Source organism: Magnolia sinica, chromosome 19, assembly GCF_029962835.1.
Source record: "Magnolia sinica isolate HGM2019 chromosome 19, MsV1, whole genome shotgun sequence".
NCBI lineage: Eukaryota > Viridiplantae > Streptophyta > Magnoliopsida > Magnoliales > Magnoliaceae > Magnolia > Magnolia sinica.
Genome location: NC_080591.1, coordinates 18,871,678 through 18,895,928, shown reverse-complemented (window position 1 = coordinate 18,895,928; position 24,251 = coordinate 18,871,678). Strand labels below are relative to the sequence as shown.

Here is a 24,251-nt window from a genome sequence, read left to right as displayed (position 1 = left end):
TGAAATACTGGTCAAGTTTTACAATCAGATAAGATCATATTGATGACAACCGACGACCGGTGACTCGGTTGAATCGTAACAACTCAGACAGGTCCTAGAACCACAGTGAAAATCAATGCTGTTGGTGGATCTGAGCATGCAACACTCAGTATTTCATTCCAAGAAGGCTTCACAAATTATTTGGACAGTGAAAAAAGAGGGAGAGAGGAGCTACTACCAGGTCCCTCCCTCCCTCTTATTTCTTGTAATCTACCTATGTAATAATCAACCTACATAATAGTCTATTACAAAGCTCTTGTGGGAGTTTTGTGCTCTCCTTGCTGGTCCCAAGCCCGAACAAAGGAGGGCTGCGTCAGGTTTGCAGCCGGGTCAAACTTATGCCATAACTTCCATCATGAATCTGAACTGTTATCGAATGTGAATGTGGGCTATTATATAGCCCATTCTTAGGTCCATCAGAGTCCACATGGTATCAGAGTCTGGGCATCAATCTCTCCCTTCTTCAACATTTCTTCTCTTTTCTCTTTCCTTTTTATTGTTTTGAGATGAAAATCTAAAGTCACTGGGGGCTGATCTACACAAATCTCTTTCAACCACCATATGGTGGGCCGTGTAGTTGTCCCGTGAATGTGTGAGGCCCAACTTCATATAGATCCATTGTGATGGACAAAAGTGGCGTATCTTGTGTTTATAACTAGATTTGTGATCAGATTTGATATTGAAAATGTGTTGAAGGTGACCATTGCGAGGATTAAAGAATTAATGTCCGTGTGAAGGTGTTGAAACAAGAAGTTCCATCAAGTGATCGTGTTTGTTGATATATACCGGTTTCTGAAATCTGTGGGGTAAATTAAAAGTTATTTGTTCCTTCTTAAGTGTTTGATTTCTCCTTAATAGATGTCAAGAATGCAGCCAAGAGTCTTCTGTCTCCATCTGAGTCAATGAATTTTCAAATTACATAAACTACACTCAGGAAAATTATTTACAGTGGGTAACATTAGTAGAGGTATTGCTTATAGGTAGAAGTAAATAAAAATATTTGACTTTGCCCAAACCTGAGAAAGTTCAATAGATTACGACAATTGGGCGGTAGAGGATGCCCAAATTAGGGCTTTGTTATGGAATATCATAGAGCCTCGGATTAGTGCAAATGTGATCATTTTCAAGACAACAAAGTCTAGAATAACAGGGAGTTGTATTTAGGAAAAAAGAACTTAAATCGGATCTACAAGTTACTTCAGAGTATTTTCACTCTTTAACAAGGATAGAAAAGCATTGGAGAGTATTATTCTGCCTTGCAAGGCATGTGGGAGGAACTAAAGTGTACCAGCCCCTATCTACAGATTATGAGATTGTGACAACAGATAGAGAAATTTCATGCTACAAAATTCCTCTCTGGTCTTCGTCCTGAGTTAGAGCCTGTTCAAGCTCAGATTCTTAGAAATAGCAAGATCCCATCTACTATTGAGCCTTTTGCCCGTGTTTAGCCCATGGTCAATATACAGGGTTCATCTTAATTGGAACATTTTGCATTTATGTCTCCATCTAATAGAGGAGATAGGGAAAGTCATGGAGGTGATCATGGCCATGGTGGCCTTTTTGGTGGTAGATATACAAGGGGAGGTCGCTTTGGAGGCCGAAATAATTGGAGAAGCCGTGGTACCGACTTCAATGGTAGCCACGATTGTGGCTGTGGTAATCGTAGTGTACTCATTGTGGTCTCAATAACCACATGACGGACACATGTTAGGATCTTATTGGTAAGCCTTCCTCGGGGAATAAAGTTTGTTGCTTTGATGATGGCACTAAGGGTCATGTCTTCAAGCCCGTCTTCTGCATTTCTGAGCCCAATACTCCTTGTGATATGGTTACACTGTCCAAGGAAAAACATGCCTGACTTCTAAAGGATCACTCCATCCATGCATCATCATCCACAACTACTCTCACGCAGCCAAGTAAAGTTTGTCTTGCATCGTCTAATAGTGTGCCTTGGGTCATGAACTCAAGAGTTTCTGATCATATGACCGGTAAGCATAGTGTGTTATCTTAATTTGTACCATCATCATCCATGTCTTTTGTCACATTAGTAGATGACACTTCAACTCATGTGTTTGTGTTAGGTACAGACTATCCTATCCCATCTCTTTCCTTATCATCAATAATTTAAATTTCAAATTTTCCTTTGAGTTTGTTATCAATGAGTAAGCTAACAAAGTCCTTGAATCATTCTCTTACATTTCATCATTCTTATTGTGAATTCCAAGATCTAAAGATAGGGAGGATGAATGGTGGAGGGCATGAAGCAAATGGACTCTATTACCTTGATCGTGGAATAACTAGAGTTTCATTGCAAACATAACATCTCTCCTCATTAGTGGCATTCCGGGCTTGGTTATCTAATGCTTCTCTATTCTTCCCTTCCTATTTAAGACCATCCAAATCATCTTTTTCTTCAACCTTTCATCATCCAACTTCAACCCCAATCGAAATCAATCGTTGAGGACCCAAAAACCCTATCCAACGACCCACACGTGCGAGCCCCTAGGCTGACCATATGGACAACCGCTCAATCCTTTGATTTCTCCTTGCTTCTCCCATAAAAAAACCCTTGATTCCCCATCCATAACCTTACTCTAAATCCTAGATCCCAAATTTCCTATTTTCTCCTATTTCTAAAAACCCCAATTCCAAAATCCTAAATGCTCATGAACTCTAATTTTTCAATTTTCAGATTTTCCCCTTCCTAACCGTAATCATAAAACCTACAAATTTGTCCCTTGAGTGTGGAACGTGCCTATGCTAAATTGAAAGTTTCATCCTTCCATTGGATCTAGTTTTAATTGATTTATGTGATTTCTTAGCATGCGGGCCTGTGATTTAGGTTTAATCAGATTTTATTGCCTATTGTTTACTCTTAACTTGGTGGATTAGCATCTTTTGTTAATTGAATTACTTTATAGACTCTTTCATAATCTCCACGTTGCATGCTAGTAGTAAATCATATGTCCAGTGTCCTGCATCATTATCCCTCCTTAAGTAGTTTAAAGAGTCTAGTCTCATTGTTGTCACATGTGTCTAGGTTAGAGTGTGAGGCCTGTGAGTTGAGTAAACAACAGAGTATCTTTTCTTCCTCGTCTAGATGAGAAGTGAAAAACTTTTTTATTACATTCGTATAACATAACTATTTTTTACGAAATATCAATCAAGTGTTTTTTGGATTTAAAGAATTTCATATGGAAGAACAAACCCAATTCAATTAGGTTTGTGTTTTGCGTTCAAACAATGCTAGAGAATATTTATCTCATAAATTTAATTCATACCTTTCATCTCAAGACATTATTTACCAAATTCATGTGCGCACACACCACAACAAGATGGGGTAGTGGAATGTAAGAATCATTATTTACTAGATGTTGCTAGAGCCTTATTATTGAAAATGAAGGTTCTAAAAATATTTTAAAGTGATGCGGTCTTAATTGCATGCTAGTTGATAAATCACATGCCCTCATCTCTCCTAGATGGAAAGTCACCTTTCTCTGTCTTGTGTCTTCATATTCTCTCCTACTCTATTTGTCCCACTGTAGTTGGTTATGTATGCTTTGTGCATCAGCTTAATCATGTTCATGACAAGTTTGAACCAAGGGCTATCAAGTATATCTTTCTTGGATACTCTCGTACCCAACGGGGATACAAATGTTATAACCCTGTCTCCTGGAGACAGTATGGGTTAGCCAATGTTACATTCTTTGAATAAACTCCATGTTTCTCTTAGGAATGAAAATCTTTATAGTTTGAAGAAAGCTACATAGCTACTTTTCCCATTGGATTGGATATTACTACTGGAGTTGGAGAGATGTCTATGCAGATCAACCTTTGCAAGTTTACTCTAGACATTCCAAGCGTGGAGATGCAATACATATGATCATGACTTTTACCAATCCTCTTGATTTGTTAGAAGATCATCCTTCTTCCGAGTCCTTGCTTTCACCATTGGATGAAGGTAATCTACCTATTGCTCTTTGTAAGGGTATTCATTCACGTATGCAACATCCTATTTCCAACTTTGTTTTGTTCAGTGGTTTATTTCCATCATTTTGACAATTTTCTGTCTTTATCATCTGTGCCCATTCCTCATTCTTTTCAGGAAGCTCTGAGTTATGATGGATGGTAATGAGCTATGGAAAAAATATATGGCAGCACTTTATCAGAATCAAACTTAGCCGTTAACTAAACTATCCCCTGGAAAGCATGCAATTGGGTGTAGATGGATATATATAATAAAATACAACCTTGATGGCTTAATAGCCCGTTTAAAACCTCAGTTAGTTGCCAAAGAATACTCTCAGACCCTAAAAGTCGACTACTTAGAGCCTTTTGGAATTGCGTCGGTTGTCTAACACAATACCACGCTATGCAAAAGCTTATGTAGCTTAAAATTATGGCTAAGTCCCGGGGAGGGGGGTATAGGACCACTTAAAAATTCTTTGCCTAATTAAACAATTTACCAATTTAAACAAGGCACAAGGGTCCAAGATCATAGACTACAAATGATTTAACTAATTGAGTTACTAGTCTATGGTAAGAGATGTGAAATACCAATTGTGTGCTATAATTTAAATGCCTAGCATACAATCAATTCATGCATCCATGTGTATTAACAAATCACAACACAAGCATAATAGAATTGTATCCACATAATCAATCGCAAACACAAGGATGTACAGTGGTTCGGCTAATTGCCTACTCCACTCCTAGTGAACGCACTCTCCTCGAGTGTACCGGATTTCACTATCTCAAAGGTTTCCAATAGGTTCACCTCTAACCTTTAAGATGCTTTTACAGATTCACCACAAACCTCGGTGGACCGCGTACATACCCATGTCGGTAATGGTCCTGCATAAAGACCTACACGTACTCACCCGCGTTGGTGGAACACGTTTCCACCCATGTTAGTGGCTCCCGCAGAGACTTATTAGGTTTTCTATTGGCTCACATAGAACTAATGCGGTCCTAATCTAAGGGACCTATGTACACGCCTGCCAAAGGCTCCCACGGAAACTAACACGTACACACCCATGTCCGATGAATTCGGTCCTATACAAGGATCTACGTATACTCTCGTCGGGGGCGGTCCTACACAAGGACCTATTCAAGTTTGGATCTCAAACTCAATGGACTCTAAAATAACAACCTTGTTTGATTGAGTCCCGTTGATGCGCGTTTCTTGAGATGCATCTTCTCTTCTTGAATCCGCTTCTCTTGTGATTCCCCGATCTTTGATACGGATGCTTCGGCTTCTACGATCGGTTACTTTGCATATGTTGTACCCAGTGTTTTCAGTAGCGTGCGTAGCGTAGTGTAAAAAAATCGCTACGTAGCGTAGCAAATAGCGTATATCCCTTGTAGCGCACGCTATAGGGGTCGTAGCGTACGCTACGGATGCGTAGCGTGTAGCGCAAGTAGCGTGCGCTACCTGTTCTTTTTTTCTTTTTCTTTTTTTCACTGTATTAAATAGTGGTGAACTCACACCATAAGCAACAACTGAAGTTAAAAAAAAAAAAAAAAAACCCTATTTGAAAGGGCTTCCAGACCCAAACCGATGCAGCCGACGCTGCTCCTCTCCCCACCCTTCGATCTTGAGATCGAAAATCTGCTTCCAGACCCAAACCGACGCTGCTCCTCTCCCCACCCTTCAATCTTGAGATCGAAAATCTGCTTCCAGACGCAAACCGACGCTGCTGACGTTGCTCCTCTGCCCACTCTTCAATCTTGAGTTTGAAAAGCTGCTTCTAGACGCAAACCGATCGGCTGTGAAGCTTCAACATTTGTAGTTTTCACTGATTCAATCTCATCTTGAGACAAAAATAGGTACACTTGTTCCTTTTTTTTGAATATTCTTGATGTACAATGAAAATAAGTTGGTATTTTCAGTTTTTTCCTCATTTTTTCCCTTTTAAAATGCCTGTTACTGTCGGTTTTTTGTTCTTTATACTTTTTTTATTTATTTTTCTGTGATATGACCCACGTGGGACCCACTGAGGTGCGTGAAGGGGTGGATGTGCATTATTTTCTATCGTGTGGCCCACGTGGGACCCGCTGAGGTGCGTGAAGGGGTGGATTTGCATTGTTTTCTATGGTGGGCATTTATATATTTTGCTTTTTTCTTACTATTTAACATTTATCATATATATATATATATATATATATATATATATATATATACATATATAAAATTTAAAAATAGAAGTATTGTATAGCTTACACTACGCGCTACGGAGGGTTGAACGCTACGCAACACGCTACCGCTATTTAAAACACCGGTTGTACCTATGAGACTACTAAGGCAATGGGAGGATGGTTGAATCTCCTACAACTATTGGGATAGTTGTTTTCCAATTAGGGATTCACCTATATAGGCATTTTAGAGGATATAGACAAGAATATACCTATAGCTTATTATGTGTACTGTTTTTATCTTTGCAGTTCCAAGTGTGTGATAATGTTATTTTTAACATACCCTGAAGTTTCATTGAAAAATAAGACCAATTTCCCAATGTTTCCCAAAAACAGCAACATTATGTGATACATGCGATATTTCCCATGCAATCACCGATATGTTTCTGTATCCCAAGGGTGCTGATACTAACATTGGCTGTCAAAATACAGTTTTGAAGGAGACGGTGGGTATAATATAAGAAGAAAACCATCCACACATATACAATTAATGAGTGAAGATAAGTTCTGAGATTCTCATCCATGCTTGTTTCTTATCAATATTCTCATCGATACTTTGTGAATTTCTCAAATAGTGAGGAATTCAAAGATCTCATATGGACACACACACACATGAGTGTTCAACCTTGCACATGTGGTGAATGATTCAGGCTTATACGACATTTAAGCCATCCAAAAGGAGAGCCCGCTCTCAGGATCTGGCTCAAAACAATGCTGATCCACTCATCAGGCGGGTTGTGCATGTGAAACGGTGGTCATCAAATTTATATATACAATTATTAGTGATGAACTGATGATCAATGTGGCCCACCACCACATGAGTGGATCGGCCCAGCTTTGGTGGCAAATGAATTTCAAGGTGAGTCCCACCTTTTGCACATCTCAGAAATCAGGCACGTGGGATACGTTGGCCGTGTGCACGAGGTGGACAGTATTTTAACTGTCCATTGAGGTGTATGTAAACACTCCTCTTTCTCCCATTATATTTATTGTGCGTATAGGCACATGTGCGCGCACGCACATGTGTCATTGCAATCTCACAACCCTCAGATTTTTGGAAGACTTGATTAGTCTTGTCAGCACAATTTCTGCACTTTTGCAGTAGTGAGGAAATACTTAAACAAAGATGAACAAAAGAATGAAAGTACTTCATAGTTACATGGTATATTCAACCAAATGACATCCTATCAAAGAAGAAACCAACTCGGTGACAAACTAATTACCAAAGCCTGCAAAAAAGGCCCAGTTTGATTCAAAGAAATCTATCCTTTTGTCCAATCCCAGCTCAGTGAGATTCCATTTGTACCTGACATTGAAAATGCAAGTGAGTCTTCATCAAGCAATATCAAATGTAGCTATTATGAAATACTGCTGCCAAAAGTTCTGTACATACTCGAAACAGTAATAGGCGTACATCCAGGAAAGAAGTAGAAAATTAATTGCCTTGCCAATGTATGGAATAAACTCGGCAGCATAAACCTGCATCATTATCCACTAGCATGGTCAAATCTGTTATCAACTCAAAATTAAAAGATTGCTCAAGAGACAGGGAGTTAATGTGCACATGTCAGCCACGTTTCATATGATAATGCTTGACAAAATATAGGATGTAATGCAGCATGTATGTTATCAGATAAGAATGGAAGGCTTGAAACTGATACAAGAGAATCACTGCACCTCTATGAAGAAAAAGGTCAACAGAAGGACTGAATAGACCTGCTCGCCAAATTCAATTATGGCCCTATTAAAAGAAAAACAAGAACCACATGAAATGCATAATTAAGCAAATAACACCATGGTTACTTCAGTGGAAAATGCTAGCAAAGAATGAAGAAGTGTGAGCTCATTTTTCAGAAATCAGAAAGGTCGCATCTAAGCTATGAAACTCACCTCCCCAGGCCAGCTTGCCTGTCTACATGGGCTACATTTGTTGTGTTTGACAGCTCACTTTGGCTTGAGGATTCTATTCCCATAGAACTAAAAGCAAGCTTAGCAATGTCATTATACCTGAATCAAGACCAATGTTTAGAGCCCAACAGTTGGATAAATGAAGAAACACATGGATATAGTAATCCATAAAAAAAAATAAATAAATAAAAAAGTTTGGGCCATCAAAGTTAAAGCTAGTAGAAATGTTATAAAATCAATGTCACATTCACATAAGGCAGGGACACAGGATACTACAAGAATGGCGCTGAAAAAAAAAAGCCCAATAAATGTTTTCATAATAGTCATTTGGCATCCCAGTTCAATCCCTACATCTGTTGTCTTGCAAGCCTTGCGCCATTTTTGTATTTTCACTGTGTCAACTATAGTTTAGATACTATTGGAGAGAGAGCTGTGTCAACTATAGTTTAGAGAGAGAGAGAGAGAGAGAGAGAGAGAGAGAGAGAGAGAGAGAGAGAGAGAGCATCCCACGAGAATCACCTTTTAGAAAACTCAGCAACAGATTCGTCATAGAGCACCAGAAATGGCATGTCACTAACGATCCTCTCGTCACTCAACAACCCACACTCACCACAAACAAAGATAAAACATGAGGGACATGGTTTCTAGTCTCCCCACAGAACAAAGAAACCCCAAATAGCTAAAGAAACCCCAGATCTCCCGAGAGATTCGTCATAGAGCATCCTCGAAATTCCTGCCTAGGCAACGTACAGTTCATGATCATGAATTCTCCTTTTGATTAGCTCAGTGGATTACTCCTTGAACTCAACATTGGCTATTCCTTTCCTTCTAAACATACCATAGAATTCTGAAGAATGACATCTTCCATAGGATCTCCTTGCGGCCTTTAATGGACTGCCATGTCGTTTTAGCAGCAAGTTGTTTTTTTTTTTTTTTTTTTGAGAGAGAGAGAGAGAGAGAACGAAAATTTTCTTTAAAAATTCCAAATGTGAGAAAGAATACAAGCCCAACACGCCACCAAGCAACTAAAGAGGAAGGGCAGTCGAGGTTGCCTTTACATAAACTGCCCAATCCATCACTTGCCGTTTAACCTTTAATATCACCTTGTTCACCACTTCAACAACATTACGAAAGTAGCGACCATTCCTAGAACCCCAGATGATCCAAAATACTGCCATGATTAGAAGCCACCATATAGCTTTCAGAGACTTTTCTACTCAACCACCATGCCAGGCCCATAATAACTCTTCCACCGTCTTTGGCATAGCCCAGTTTGCGTGAAACCACGAGAGGAAATGATCCCAAATTGTTGTGACAAAAGGGCAATGGATGAAGAGATAGTTGATTGACTCCTCATTGCCCATGCACGTAAGGCATATATATTGAGCAGAACGAGCACTCTTCTCTGGAGGTTGTCAGTAGTTAGGATTCTCTTACAACTCACCATCCAAACAAAAGTTGCGACCCGAGGAGGGGCCCCATAGAACCAATGATGAAAAGGATGAATCAGACCCAAATTAGGAGGCAAAAAAAGAGATGAGACTGAAGAACAATTTAACCAAAAACTTCCCTGAAGTATTTCCTGACCAAACAATCCCATCTTCTTGAAGAAAATTCAGCTTTGCCAAGTTAAGGAGCTCCATCAAGGCTATATATTCTCATCAAATTCGGCATTCGACATGTTTCTTCAACAAGGAGACCATACAATCTTCTCCCCATCAAATTGGGCATCTGTTCTAGCAACAAGTTGCCAATATAATTGTTAAAGGACCATGAGACCCCCAAATGAGAAATAAGGGAGGTCCACACCTCTCTCACAGCCAAACAATGAAAGAAAAGGTGGTCCAGGGATTCTTTCTCATTTCGACACATGAAGCACAAGGAAAGGACATATTGCGCTTATTTAAGCTGTCGAGCAATGTATTAAAAAATGGTTACGTATCGGTAACGGTGGTAACCATTATGCATTGCGGGGCTGCAACAACCATTACGGAAAAAATAGCCCGTAACAGCTCTGTAACGGCCCATTATGGGTCCGAAACAAGGTTTTTTTTAAAAAAAAAAAAGAAAAAAATTTAATGGCCATAACGGCCATACAGCCTACATCGTATTAGTGACAGTAGTAGCCGCTACGGAATACCTTGCTGTGAAGGGTTAAAGTGTAAGAATTTTATTGGCCAAAGCAAAGGCCTTAACTCGGGGAATAGGAGCCTTCCAAAATTTAGGGCCTGTTTGGTCAGTGGTATTAAATTGTATTAAATGGGATTGCATTGCTAATCCCACTCTGAAATTGAGAATGGCATGTTTGGAAGGAGTGTGATATGGGATCAAAATTAACTTTATAGGCTTTGGAAAAAGAGCCGTGTGTTGGAAAGTGTAAGATGGGATTACAAATCCCATGGATGATGAATTTTTCCTTTATCCAAGTTCAATCCAAGTGTAATTTGAAAGTAAATCCCGGAATTTACTTTTTAATGCATACATTCCAAACATGGTATTAGAAAACATAGGATACACCCAATCCAGGGACAATACCTTACACATGCATTTATTGTTACTTTTACAATTCCATCCACCACAATCCCACCTAATGTAGTTGGCCAAACATGCCCTTAGCGCATGGAGGGGCATCACTCTCACACTTATAAGGACTTGAAAGAGTTTGCTGAAAACTCTTCACTTGTTGACCATTTCCACACTTTCCCATCCTCAGTCAAGCTATCAATGAACACATCACTTGACATGCTTAACAAGTTACCAAAAAGATCAGATTCCTTACTAATGCGGGGGCATTTTCACACTAGGCTCGAGTGGGGTTGCCTGTGGGATGCAGGGGGCACACTCGGGGTGGGCGGCCCGTGTGAGACGGGTGACTCATGTGAGGTGGGTGGCTCGTGTGAGGCAATACCCATGTGATTTGGGGCCCATGAGGGGGGTTCGGCCAAGGTCCTAACCCATGAGATGTGGGGCCTGGGCTATGAGATAAAGGGATTGATTTACCATGCTCCAATAGTTCAAGCTTTTAAAGCAAGTGGTTAATTGTCCTAAATCAAATTGGTATCAGAGCGGCAAGTCTCGTGTTTGAGACTCCTCGCCGGGGGTGATTAATGCAGAGGCATTTTCACACTGGGCTCAAGTAGGGTTGCCTACGGGATGCAAGGACACACTCAAGGTGGGCGGCCTATGTGAGACGGGTGGCTCGTGTGTGGGGCCTGGGCTATGAGATAAAAGGATTAATTCGCCATGCTCTAACAGTTCGAGCTTTTAGAGCAAGTGGTCAATTGTCCTGCATCACTTACCCAATTGATTCCTTCAAAATCTGATGTTCCATACCACTCCCCCCATAATTTCATAACAATCCTGGATTGTTTCTTCTTTATCCATTGCAAGTTCATAGATCCGAAATGCCCCATTATAATTTTCCAACTCTGCTTGAGAAGTCCCCACTATTCTATATTGACACTTGGTTATTCTACTAAATCGCACTCCACACCGCAAGACCCTTGATCCATTATTACTTCCCATCTATATTTGGAATTTTATTTTATTTTTTACGTCCCATGACTAATTTCAATTATAAACATGGGATGATTTGCATCCCATGTACTAAATGGTGAAAAAATTCCAAAAATATCACTCAAGTTACTAAATATCAATGACAGAAATACCTTCACATCAAAGATAAAGAATATGAAAAACAAAAGAAGTGTCTTTTATCTTTTAACACTTCCTGTCAAGTTTTACATATATGATGAAGACACAATCAACTTGCTGCAAAGCTAATGAAAGCAATCCTTTGGACAGATTTATTGGGTGGTGTTATTATTCAAAATAAAGAATATGTAGGAAATCTGAGCTTTAGTGGAAACAAACAACACACATGCAACATCCACTGCAACTCTCTCAAACAAAGCAATAACAAATTTCAATGGATTTCATGCAAAACATAAAAATAAAAATAAAAAGATTTCTGGCCAGATGCATTTGATGTTGTTGCAGTAAAGAATGGCTAGACTAAAGAGTTAAATGCTAAAATTCTAAAGAAAAAAGAAGGGCTGTGTAGTGTTGGCAATGGAAGCAAAGGAGCAATAATTAGACTTATCACTGGAGCAAAAAAATCATGGGCTGCTTTTTGGCATACCAAAAAACAAGATTTTGTCCAGAGCACAATAACCAATGGTAGACCAATGATTATCAATGCGCCCAGGCCAATTGGTATCACTATAAGCAATAAGATCAAATAAAAGCCCCTACTTAATGGTGATTTCAAGATCAATATCACTCTTAAGATAGAATGGGAATCCTAACATACAGAACTATTGGAAAATCCTTGCCTCAGCCCTCAGGAAGGCCTTGTATCAATGCCAAGCTCCGAGTGGTTTGTTGGAACTCAACTCGATCACAGTTGAAAACTACCATGATTCTAATGGAGTTCTTCATGCTAGTTGACTTGTGCATCACATTAAGCTCAACATGAAAAAAAATGGAATTCCCATGAGCATATTACCTTCTAAATAGTTATGCCTTGTACATGCCACTGTCAATTGTTGTGACACGCAATGATTTGCATGATACTTATTTACCAAAAAGGGTGGGTGGGTGTGTGTATGTGTGTGCATGCGCGTGTGTATTTTATTGTTCTTGCTTATTCTCCACCATTAACTTTCTTGCTATGATTCACTTCTGGTGTCAGATTGTTAACACTACCATAGAAGACTATTGTAATGACATCCATGCGATCGTTGCCCAACCATCCATACATAATAAAAAAGATGAACCTTAAAAATAAATGTCAGAGTCAATGCACTATCAATTGGATTAATTGATTCGTGAGCTCTTCTTAATTATTTTTGATAAGGAAAGCACATAGACGCTTTTCTATGATTATAATCATTTTAAATGGGAAAATATTTTATACATTAGAAATGTACTAAACTACCAATATGACAATCACCAAAATCATCGATGGTGAAATCATAGTTCCTAAACAAAGACTGTTAAGCACCAACATTAGAAGAAAAAAAAAAAAAGAAGTAAAGAAACTTTAAAAGTTCAACGAGCATGGCAAATGTAGATTGCCTGAAAAAATATACCAGATGCTGCTTAGAACAAAGCTGAAAACATACAGTGGATAAAACCAAAATATCTGTCACATAAACATTAAAAAAAGAAGAAGTTAGAGGCAGTTGTAGCAAAATTAACATGAAAATAATAAATTGAGACTCCTCACAAATGTTAGAAGAAGACAAAAACCATGAGGATACAATAAGGGGATGAAAAGAACAGGAAACAACTACAAATGGTTCACAACAAGCTTCATTAACCTAAAGACACTTGCCACGAACAACCACAAAAGAACTTTCTTCTAAACCATTCTGTTCAAAAGTTACTTTCAAGGTTTAAGCACTACATTCAAAAGACAACACGATCTCTGTTTGAAAGAATTGATTGCTTCACAACACAAGTAAATCAGGGAATGTATCAAGATAAGAATTGCATCATAACAACTGGAAGATCTACAGAAATAGTTATCTTTCTTTCTAACCAAAAAGAAGAAGAAGAAGAAGAAAGATGGTACATAATAAGCTAGAACAGGATCTAGAATCATGAGACCTACTGGAATAGAATTGCTAATGGCTATCTAACCATTCATTGTTTGGTTATTTTTCTTGAACCAATTCCAATGCATAATGTATTATTTAAGCACTTCTCTAGAGAAATATGTTTTAAAAAAAAAAACTTTTGTACTTTACAGTGGCCCTTACATTATATTGTCAACAAGGGGGTTTGCAGTTCACATGCTTCACATGCTACACATGCATTTGTGTATAAATTTCATTGTAACAATGAAATCAATCTTCCATGGGCATTTTAAACTTTCCGTTTTCATTCAAATTGCTATGCAAGGGATGATGATGATCCAGTTTTGAGTTGAATAAACACTAACCCCTCCAAAAACCGGAGAAAGCTAAATAACTGATAATTCCTCCCAGCACAAAATCGATAGATTTTTTCTAAGGTGATGGATAGACTACTTTCCAATATGAAACATATAGATCATGCGCAGATTCAACACACAGGTCCAAGTAGGGTTTGCAAGTGGATATAAGATTTTCTTGTGTCAGCAGATTGGTAAGAGCAGTATCCGCGTGTTAATCAAATGATCATCCCTCAGCCTGTTTTGGACAAATGCCAAATAACTCTAGATATGAATGTGGATTTATGGGTCCCACTTCCCTTTTGCTCCAATCTTATGTGGCTTGAGTAGAAAAACTCAATTGATAAGATGAAAGCCTGGCGAGGATCTTTTAGCGCTGAGGGGTGGGCTGGTCACAGGCTAAAGATGAAACTGAAGAAGCTAAAAAGGCACATAATGGGATAGAGGAGCATCTTGGCATTTGGCCATCATATAAGTGCCAATTCTTCAGGAAATCCACAACCTTGATTGCAAAGAAGAAGCAGCGACATTGACAACCGGTAAAAATGAAGAGAAAATCCAAAAGTTCGACTATAGGATAAAGGTCTGAGAAGAAGAAATCATGCAGGGCTAAAGATCTAGAGCAGTTAGGTTTAAGGGAGGGAATAGAAATACGAAATTCTTCCATAGAATCATGAGTAAGAGGAGAAGGCAAAACAGAATTAGCAGTCTTGTTGTGGATGGTGGGGGCTGCAGTGGAGTTTTACTCTGAGCTTCTATCTGATGAAGGTTGGAATTGTCTTAGGCTTGATAATTGCAATTTAACGGCATTAATGAAGAAGAATCTGATTGGCTAGAAAGGTTGTTTGTGGAAGATGAGGTCAAGCAAGAGGTGTTAGATCTTGGAACAGGCATCTGGTCAAACATATCAAAAGAAATGGGAGCATCCTGTTGAGGGTCAAATATTGTATATTAGACCCCATTTATTAGCTGGATTTACGAGCATGATACTGTATAACGCTTTATTTTTAATCATGTTGTGATGCAAGGTGAATCTACGAGCGTGGACTGGAAAGGACACTAAAAATATGGATTTAACTCGCTCGCATCACCAAGGCGGTGGATGGGACTTCCTGGGACCAAGATCAAGGATTTACACGCCAGAGATCCAAGGAAATTGAGAAACTGAAGCTCAAGTGGCCTGAAAGTCAGCCAGAATGCAAGATCACAAGGTTTCCACCATCCGTTCGGCTCGAAAATTCATACACGGACTGAGGACCATAAATTAACCATACACATCGAAATTCAGCCGTTGGATCCTTGTGGAAACGTCCCAACGGTCAAATCAGCCCACAAAACATCGATCTGGGGCCCACCTGATATCTGGACATGCTTCAATTCAGTTCTCAACCGTTTAAATTAGATGGCATAACAGATGGTCGGAGTGGAGATCTCATATAACTCAAGGTGGGACCCACCTTACATGGTGCGTGTGCACAGCACACTTGCATTGGATGAGCTTTGACCGATTCTTTCTAAGAAGGATTTGAATCCTTCTCTCCCGCTGCTGTAGACGCTCGTAACAGAGCTTGCGGCTCTTTCTTGTGGGCCACCACCATGATTCGACGGACCAATCCGGACCGTCCATAAGACTTGCACAGCCCCTCTCACTCAGGCCTAGGTGGCGGAGTTTCAAAAGAAGATCAAAGATTGGATCTCAGCCGTCCAAACGTAGGACAGACGGTGAGAAGATCTGGTATAATGGGCCACGCCAAACTTGAAACAAACCCACCTTTCCTGACTGGTTTTTCGGTTGGAATCAAATGGACGGTTTAGATTTCTTATTAGAACCTGATCGAGGACCCCACAGAAGACCAGCATCAGCCCTGTTAAGCGGACGTCCGAGAACTCCGGGCGATCTGACGCGTTGCGCATCAAACCTGTACATCAAGACGATGATCCAGACCGTTTATAAGCTTTATATGAAGATTTATACCATCCCTACGTGGTCGGATTGCTGGAGTGGAGCAATCTGCCTTCCCAAGAACGAATCAAACGCAGCTGTTGGTGCGTTTTCTCGCGCATAAGCAAAGTTCAGCGAGGAGTCTGCTGCGAACGATTCCGTGCTCTAGCGGGGTCGGTTCTGTTGTTTCTCCACCACGCCTCCTTGCTCTATAAAAGGAAAAAAAGGAAGAGGAGAGAGGGATCGTTTTTGGCTTGGAAGATTGCAAGGGATTGCGAGAGAGAGAGAAGTTGAGTTCGTCCTTTTTTTTTTTCTTTTCTTATTATTTTTCTTTACTTGGTTTATTTTATTTTTAAGAGAACCAACCATCCATGTCTAGCTGAACCCCTTAGCTAGGGCTAAGGGGTGAAGCTTGTAGCGTGATGGGAAGAATTTTATGCCTTTAATTCTTGTTTAAACTGAATGGATTTGGTATTGGGTTGATTGTAAGGGAATGTTTTCAGTTTTTAATGGTCTGTTGTGACTAAAATTACAATAGGTCTGCGATGGCTTTGAGCATGTTTCTTCATTTTTTTTTATGTTTACGAGTCAGGAAACCCTGTTGTTCACCATAGTCTCATGGGCATGGTCGGATGACGGTACCCTTCCTAGCCCTCATAACATGTTGATCGGTTGGTAATTAGTTTAATTCTGTTGTTTACTTTGTCTCCTGGGCATGGTTTGGTGATGGAATCCATTCTAATTCCTATACCTTTCATCTCTTGAAACATATATCAGGTAAGTTCAGTTAATTTCCATGATTCTTGAAGCAGGCGTAAGATCTCCCTGATCTCTACAAGTGGATCCTCTGAATCCCTAGTTTCTTACCTCTGATTTCTCTTTAGTTTTAGATAATTTATTTCACAATTATTCTTTAAATTCTATTTGATTTAGATTACATCTTTTGCTAGTTCTAGATCTAATTAGTTCTAGATCACGTACAAGTTTCAGTCCCTGTGGATTCGACCTCGGTCTTACTGAGTTTATTACTACATCACAAACCTATACTTGGGGAGTGAACACATCCTTCATTGGGCCAATCCTAAGAAGGGGTAGAGAACTTGAGGGACTTCAGACCAATCAGCTTGATTGCTAGTCTGAATAAAATTCTAGTAAAAGTCCTTGTGGGGAGGCTAAGGTCAGTGTTGGAGGTTATCTCTGTCGCAGGGGCCTTTTATGCATGGTGGACAAAAATAGATGGAGCTCTAATTGCACATGGTGCATCAACTCCTGGCACAAAGTAGATAAGCCGGGCATTATTTGCAAGTTTGACTTGGCGAAACCATATGATATCATGAATTCTTGCAGCATGTGCTCAGGAGATTGGGATCCAGAATTAGATGAAGACAATGGATGTATGCTTGTGTTTCTTCACCAACTTATTTTGTTCTCATTAATTTTTTGAAAGGTTGCTATTTTATTAAAAGGCATAGACGAGAGATCTACACCAAAGAGAAACAAACGGAGCCAACTTGGCCAAAAAACTATGGATAAAAAAAAATAATAATAATAATAATAATAAACAAAACTTGACACAATCAGCCCTTGCTATAATATCCATATTCTCCCTACTAAAGAGTAAAGACTGCCTCTAGCTGCTTGCACCGATTACAAAAGCCTCTATCATTCCTTCTTGTCCAAATGGCCCACAGACCGGCAAGAAGAGCAAGCCTCCATAGCTTCCTCCCTTTGTTGCCCGCGCCACCACCATGCCAAGCGAGAAACACTTGACTAATCCTTTTAGGCATCACCCAATGCACCTGGAACAGACTTAAGGATTCTATCCCAAATTTCCTTGGTGAATACACATTGTGAAAAGAGATGGTTAACAGTTTCAGCATCTCACAGGCACATAATACAACCATTGGGAATAATCATTTGCCTCCTCTGAAGATTGTCCACCATAAGAACCTTACTTCTACCCACCAACCAAGCAAACACCGCTACCTCCAAGGGACAACCATAAGACCGGATGAAAGCCATGGGAGCCTAAGCTAACCTGCCCCCTTGAAAGCATGTAACCTTGTATAAGGAACTAATTCAGAACTTTCTGGACTTTTCCAATCTCCAAACCCAATTATCCTCATCTGATTGGGATAGGAACCTATTCTGAAGCAGAGATAGCAACCTAATCATATCCTCTAATTCTTCCTCCAATGGGTTCCTTCTGCATATAGGAGTCAAACAGTGGAACAACACTGCGAGACTAAGATGCTTGGATCCAGTGCTAACCTGGCCAAGGAAAACCAATTTGAGCAGTCTATCACCCCATCCTCCCAAAAATGGGTACAAGATCTGTCTCCTGGAATAAAGTTGACCCTTTTTTTAATCTACTTGCAACCCTCAAAGCTGCCTTCCAAGTAGATGAAACTTTTGTGAATGGGAGAGTCCATGATGAACCACCCTCCAATCATGGTTCCATATTTACATGCAATCACCTCTTTCCATAAGCTAGTGTCTTCCATCCAAATCTCCACAACCATTTACCCAAGATGGCCAAGTTCATTTACCTTAGGTCCCTTAACCTCGCTCTGCCCTCTAAAACCAATTTGCAAACCTCCTTCCATTGAATCAAATTAAATTTGTGCTTACCTTCCGCTCTGGCTGAAGATGGGAAATGGGATTCATGTCGCCTACCCCAATTAATTGGTATAAAGGCTTGGATGATGATGATGATTCAAAGGTATTTTGGTTATATTCATGTTGCATATAAATGGATATCAGCCCTCAATTTAATAATTATGAATGCACATTCTGCAGAGAAAATTTCTTTTAAGCACTATAGATATTTCTAGATTGTGGGCCCTCTCAAGACTGTGGGCCTTCTCTCTCTAGACCATGGGCCATCTCTCATTCTCGTCCTATTTCTCTTATTATTTTCTTTCTTTTGTTTTTCTCTTTTGCCCTTCGTTCCAAGGGTATTTTTTGTAATTTGAGACATCGGTTAATATAAATAAGAATCCACCCACAGTTATTTTCTCTCCCAAATCCAAGGTTTCTCTTCTCTCCTCCTTTCTTGATCTCTCTTTTATCTCTTTCTGCTTCTTTTTTCCCTTCTTTTTGTTCTTCTTTTCAGACTTTTCGCTCAATTTGAGACTAGTTGCAGCCTAAGAAACGATTGAAAGTGATTAATGAGGAGGGATCTTACAGCAGTTTCTGATTTTCTTTAGAGTTGTTGGACATTCAGTTTTGATAAGGTTTTGGAGCGTTTTCTTCCAGTTTTTCCATAAACTGGTTTGTGGCAGCTAGGATTTGCTGGATAATTTTGTTTGGACATTTTTTTAGGTTTTTTCATCTGGATTTACAGCAAGCCTTTTCAGGCTAGCAATCGGTTATTTGAGATTTTTTTTTTTTTTTTTTAAAGATTATCACAATCTGTTGATATCAGGTGACTATAGTAGTTTTTTTTTTTTTTAATTGATTAGAGTGAAATCTTGATATTTAGTACTTGTGTAATTGTTTGGGATTAAATATAACTTCATCATCAACATCTGAGACAGTTGATCCCATCACCTCCAAGATGGAGAGGTTGATTGCTCATTCCAAGAATCCTGGGTTGCAGACCACAACTCATAAACTTAAGTCCAATAATTATCTTCCATGGTAAAAAATTGTTGACATGTTTGTTGAAGGAAAACAAAAGTTGGAATATATAGATGGCAGTATACCGAAGCCTCCTATGACTGATCCTTCTTATGAAGAGTGCAAATCGAAGAATTTCTTAGTTACGTCCATGCTCCCGAATTCTATGGAACTAGAGGTTAGTAAAGAATGTTTTTGCTATCTGTTGCATGTGAGATTTAGTTTACTACTTATGAATAGTATGTTTATTAGAATAACATGGACCAAATTTATGATGTTTATCAGGAGATTCGTTATTTGAGACAATGAGAAATTAGTGTCTAATTAATATGCTAAGATACAAGGTTTGCAGCAGTAATTGTCTTTCTTGGATGATCTTCAATCTATTTATTCTACAAATACATATGTATATAAAAGATGTGTTGAGGAAAAAAAAAAGAGTGGGGGGGGGGGGGGGGCAGCATTTGAATTATTGGCAGGTCTTAATTTTGATAAAATCTTATGATTTACAATACAGTTTGCAATTCATTACAATTCAAACCCTATTATGATTTGGGATACAATAACGATTTTGACAACATTGTCATATGTAATATCTAGTAAGCACGAATTTGATACTCTGCAGAATTGATGTGAAAAAATTGGGGCCAGCGTAGACCATAGACTAGGCAGAGAGCCATTGGCATATCCATCAAAAGCCATTACCAACGCATCACCCTGGACTTCAGTTGAAGGCATTGGTGGAACCAAAGGTCACAAGCTACTCAAAAATCCATCAGCAGTAGATACAATCATAAGAACAGATTTAAAAGCCATCTGGACAGTCTTTAATGTTTTATCAAAAAACATTGAGGATAGGGATGGTATGTCAATGACATGGAATGGGACAGGTTCAAGTCCTGGTCCTACTCACATGTCAATGAAGGTAGTTCCTTTTGCTTCTCTTCTAGAATTGTAATAGGCCATAATCCAGGCAGGAACGTCACTCCGATCTAAACCTATTATGGTCTCTGCGGTCCTTAGGGGACAAACATTCAATCCAACATTACATGTTGACCACTTATTCTTACAAGCATGTTTCATGTGTAACAGAAAATAAAATAGAAAATGAACTTCCAATCAAAATATACAAGGAAAAACTGTGTCGTGCAACAGAAAATATACAGTAGAAACTTATTATATCAAGCAATAAAATGGAAATATAAATACTTACATAGAAAAGCTTAATAAGGATAAACCGCAAGGAGGAGTAAAGTTTTAAAATGTCCCCAGCGCCACATAGATCTCGTGAGCCAAAATGATGGCATTGATCAGGCAATATCCACAGCAAAATTGGGATGACTATTGAATTTAGAATAATTATACTGCAGTTGAGAATTTAAAAGAGTTTAACCAAAATATGCACAAGATGAACAAGATATTCCAACATCCAATGAATAGTTCCAATATATAGGAGAATGCTCGCATGGTACAAGTACTACCGCTATTGGTGATGGTAGCTGGCTATTGTGGGGCCCATGTGATGTGTGTGCATCAGATCCGCCCCATCCATCGGGGTCATCCTTTGATGCTAGGCCATGGTGCCGAAAATCAACCTGGCTAGAAAATCATGCGGGCCACGCAAGGTGGAAAATCGAGAGGGGATGCCCAACCAATAAAAACTCCCTAGAATTTTCTAGAATTTTGTGGGGCCCACCATGTCACGCATATGTATCCAAGCCATTTATGGGAGACACGCCTCCAAGAAGGAGGGTTTGCCAGTGTTCCCTATGTTGTGACCTGCTTTAGTCTCGGATCAACCTAATTGTTGGGCTCTACATTGAACATGAAGAGGCTAACATGATGGACAGTGCAGAACATATGCACGCACCATGTGGGCCCCACAAGAGCTCGGCACCACCACAAGTAGTGGTCATATTGGTACCATGTGAGTGCATTTGGGTGCGGGCAGGCGTGAGTGTGTGTGTGTGTGTGTGTGTGTGGGTATGCATGCCCCACTATACATATAGGAAAATGATTCCATGCTAACCTTTGCATTTCAGTGCAAATGTTTTTTTGCGGGCCCCACCGTGATGTGTTGATGGCATCCACTCCAACCATCAAAAGCGCCCTCCCTCATTTGGCCATGGACCAAAAAAACAGGTCAATCAATTACTTAGTTGGGCCACAAGACAGGAAACATTTGAGGTGGAATGCCCACCCTTGGTTGGAAAAGGGGCCCTACATGCAACAATGGTATCGTATTTCTCATCCTCCTAACCATCCACGTCTTTTGGCCCAAGGTAGATCCTTGTTTCTTCCCTTGACTCAATTGATATTCCCTCTACCAACCAACAAGTGTCTAACAGAGCATGTTGGAAGGAAGTAATGGATGCACAAATTAGTGCCTTGTAAGAGAATGATACAAGAGAGCTTAACCTTAGCCTTCTATTATATATGAGTGTTCTATATGTAACTTAGACTTGATGGAGATTCTGTTATATAAAGCAAGATTAATTGCTTCAAGCTACAAACAAGACTACGGCATTGATTATGAAGAAACTTTTCTTCTAGTAGCCAAAATGACCATCGTACAACCATAATTACACTCTTAGCTATTCACAAATGGACTCTTTTTTCTTTCTTTTTTTTTGAAAGCCACTAACATGTGGACAAGTTCTGGATGGCTGTGAAGAATGCCTGCCTTCATAGTCATCTAAGGAAGACTGTACATGCAATCTCCCCCTCTGTACCACCATGACAAGAAATCCTTGCATAGCTTGAAGCAAGCTCCTCACACATGGTTTGAATGGTTCCAACATGTATTCTTGATGTTGGATATGTACAAAAGCTCTCATGAGTCATGAGTATTCATAATTTAACCTTCAAGGTCCCAATGGGATCACATTACTCCTTTTGTATGTGGACGATATCCTCATCATGGGAGATAATCATACGATAAAAATCGTGAAAAAGCTTCTCAATCAAGCATGCAAGATCCAGGATCTAGGGCCACTAATATACTTCTTGGGTTTAAAAGTTCAGTACTCATCCCTTAGGTATGGTTGTTGATCAAAAGTAGACTTGATCAACCAGATCCCCATCATTTTCTCTTATTGGTTTTACTCTTATTATACTCTCATTCTTAATTATATCGTCTTAGTCTTTCCATATATACATCTCAACATCTCCATTTCTACAATGCCCATCCAAATATCCTATACTTATGTTACCTCCTAATCACCCAACTTTTCCTTGTTTCACATAGCTCGTTGTTACCTCCTAATCACCCAACTTCTCCTCGTTTCACATAGCTGGTTGACACATAGAAATTGCATTCCTCTAATTCTATTAGAAATATTCCCATTAATCACTCCATCATTTTGAATTATAAGCCCAACATAAAAGAAGTAGTCATGTCGAGAAATCTCCTGGCATCGATTTGAACTGAAGCCTCAAATTCCAAATACGATGCACTTCTAATATTTAAACCTCTAGACTCCAGAGCTTTCCTCCAAACCTCCAATTTAGCATTCGCCCCCTCTATAGTATCGTGCACTTTTAATATATAGCATCCGCCCCCTTCCAAATAAGATGCACTTCTAATATTTAAACACCCCATTCTGCAAAACTGCAAAAATCCTTTAAAAAAATTGCAATCGAAAGTAAAAACACATAGGGAAGGATTACTAAAGGATACCTTCCTAAGAAGATCAGCCCGTTCAAGAGAAAGCACTGCCCAGTACGTTTCAACAGTTCCCGCGAACTACAGAGGGGGGAAAACTCGAATTAAAGAGGGAAAGAGATATCGTTCGAAATCCAGTCAGGAATCTACGAAGAACAGGGAAAGAGATTCACACCGGCTACAGAAGAAAAAGACCCTGTGAAGACAACAAGCCTCTCTGAAGCCCGCGAGCCATAGAAGCCCCGCCTGCTTAACGTACACCGCCGGAGCATCCATTGAGAGAGAGAGAGAGAGAGAGAGAGAATGAGAATGAGTATTTTGAAATCGGAGAATTTATATGATTCGACTCGTATCTGCGCAGTATACGCGACTTATAAAGTATGATAATTGGGCCCCTGAATCGATAATCCAGACCATTGTTCTAATTTGTGTCCCACCGTGGACAGAAATGAATTAAAGATCTCCTAGATTCAGAGATCTTAGCGACCTGTGTTGTGAATTTTTCCAGTGGACCATTGTTGTATTTGTCTTCTTCACGGTCACATATCCGAAGGCCGAGGTTCTATTGTAGACATTTTTGGGCATTGTACATCCACCTCGTGAAAAGGAAACGGATTGGCTGCTCCCCTGCCACCAGCCCGGTGGCTGATGGTCGGTGCTCTATGGGCCCCACCATGATGTATGTGTTTCATCCAGTCCGTTCATCCATTTTTACAGATCATTTTAGGATTTGACCTCAAAAATGAGAGGGATATAGATCTCATGTGGACCACACCACGGGAAAACAATAGTGATTGGATATCCACCATTAAAATCCTCCTACCGCCCACTGTACTGTTTATTTGACATCCAATCTCTTGATTAGGTCATACAGACCCAGATGAAGGAAAAAAAACAAAGATAAGCTTGATCCAAAACTTTATGGCCCCCAAAAAGTTTTTAAT

At 39.6% G+C, this 24,251-nt stretch overlaps 1 protein-coding gene across 3 annotated transcripts in view; it reads right to left on the bottom strand.

The window, feature by feature from the left end:
• The window catches only part of LOC131234480 (protein EI24 homolog), a 31,903-nt gene extending 8,267 nt beyond the window's left edge, over positions 1-23,636 (bottom strand). Inside the window, exons 1-8 of one of the 3 annotated variants that reach the window (XM_058231393.1) lie at positions 23,483-23,636; positions 23,323-23,388; positions 20,857-21,007; positions 13,236-13,288; positions 8,125-8,241; positions 7,912-7,975; positions 7,628-7,713; positions 7,458-7,540 (exon numbers count right to left, since the gene is read on the bottom strand). In XM_058231393.1, the coding sequence (XP_058087376.1) occupies positions 7,458-7,540; positions 7,628-7,713; positions 7,912-7,975; positions 8,125-8,241; positions 13,236-13,288; positions 20,857-21,007; positions 23,323-23,388; positions 23,483-23,583 (721 nt within the window). In that variant the 5' untranslated portion in view covers positions 23,584-23,636. The remainder of the gene's footprint in view (positions 1-7,457; positions 7,541-7,627; positions 7,714-7,911; positions 7,976-8,124; positions 8,242-13,235; positions 13,289-20,856; positions 21,008-23,322; positions 23,389-23,482) is intronic. The other 2 variants (XM_058231394.1, XM_058231395.1) reach the window with 2 other exon arrangements.
• Positions 23,637-24,251: the final 615 nt, after the last annotated feature.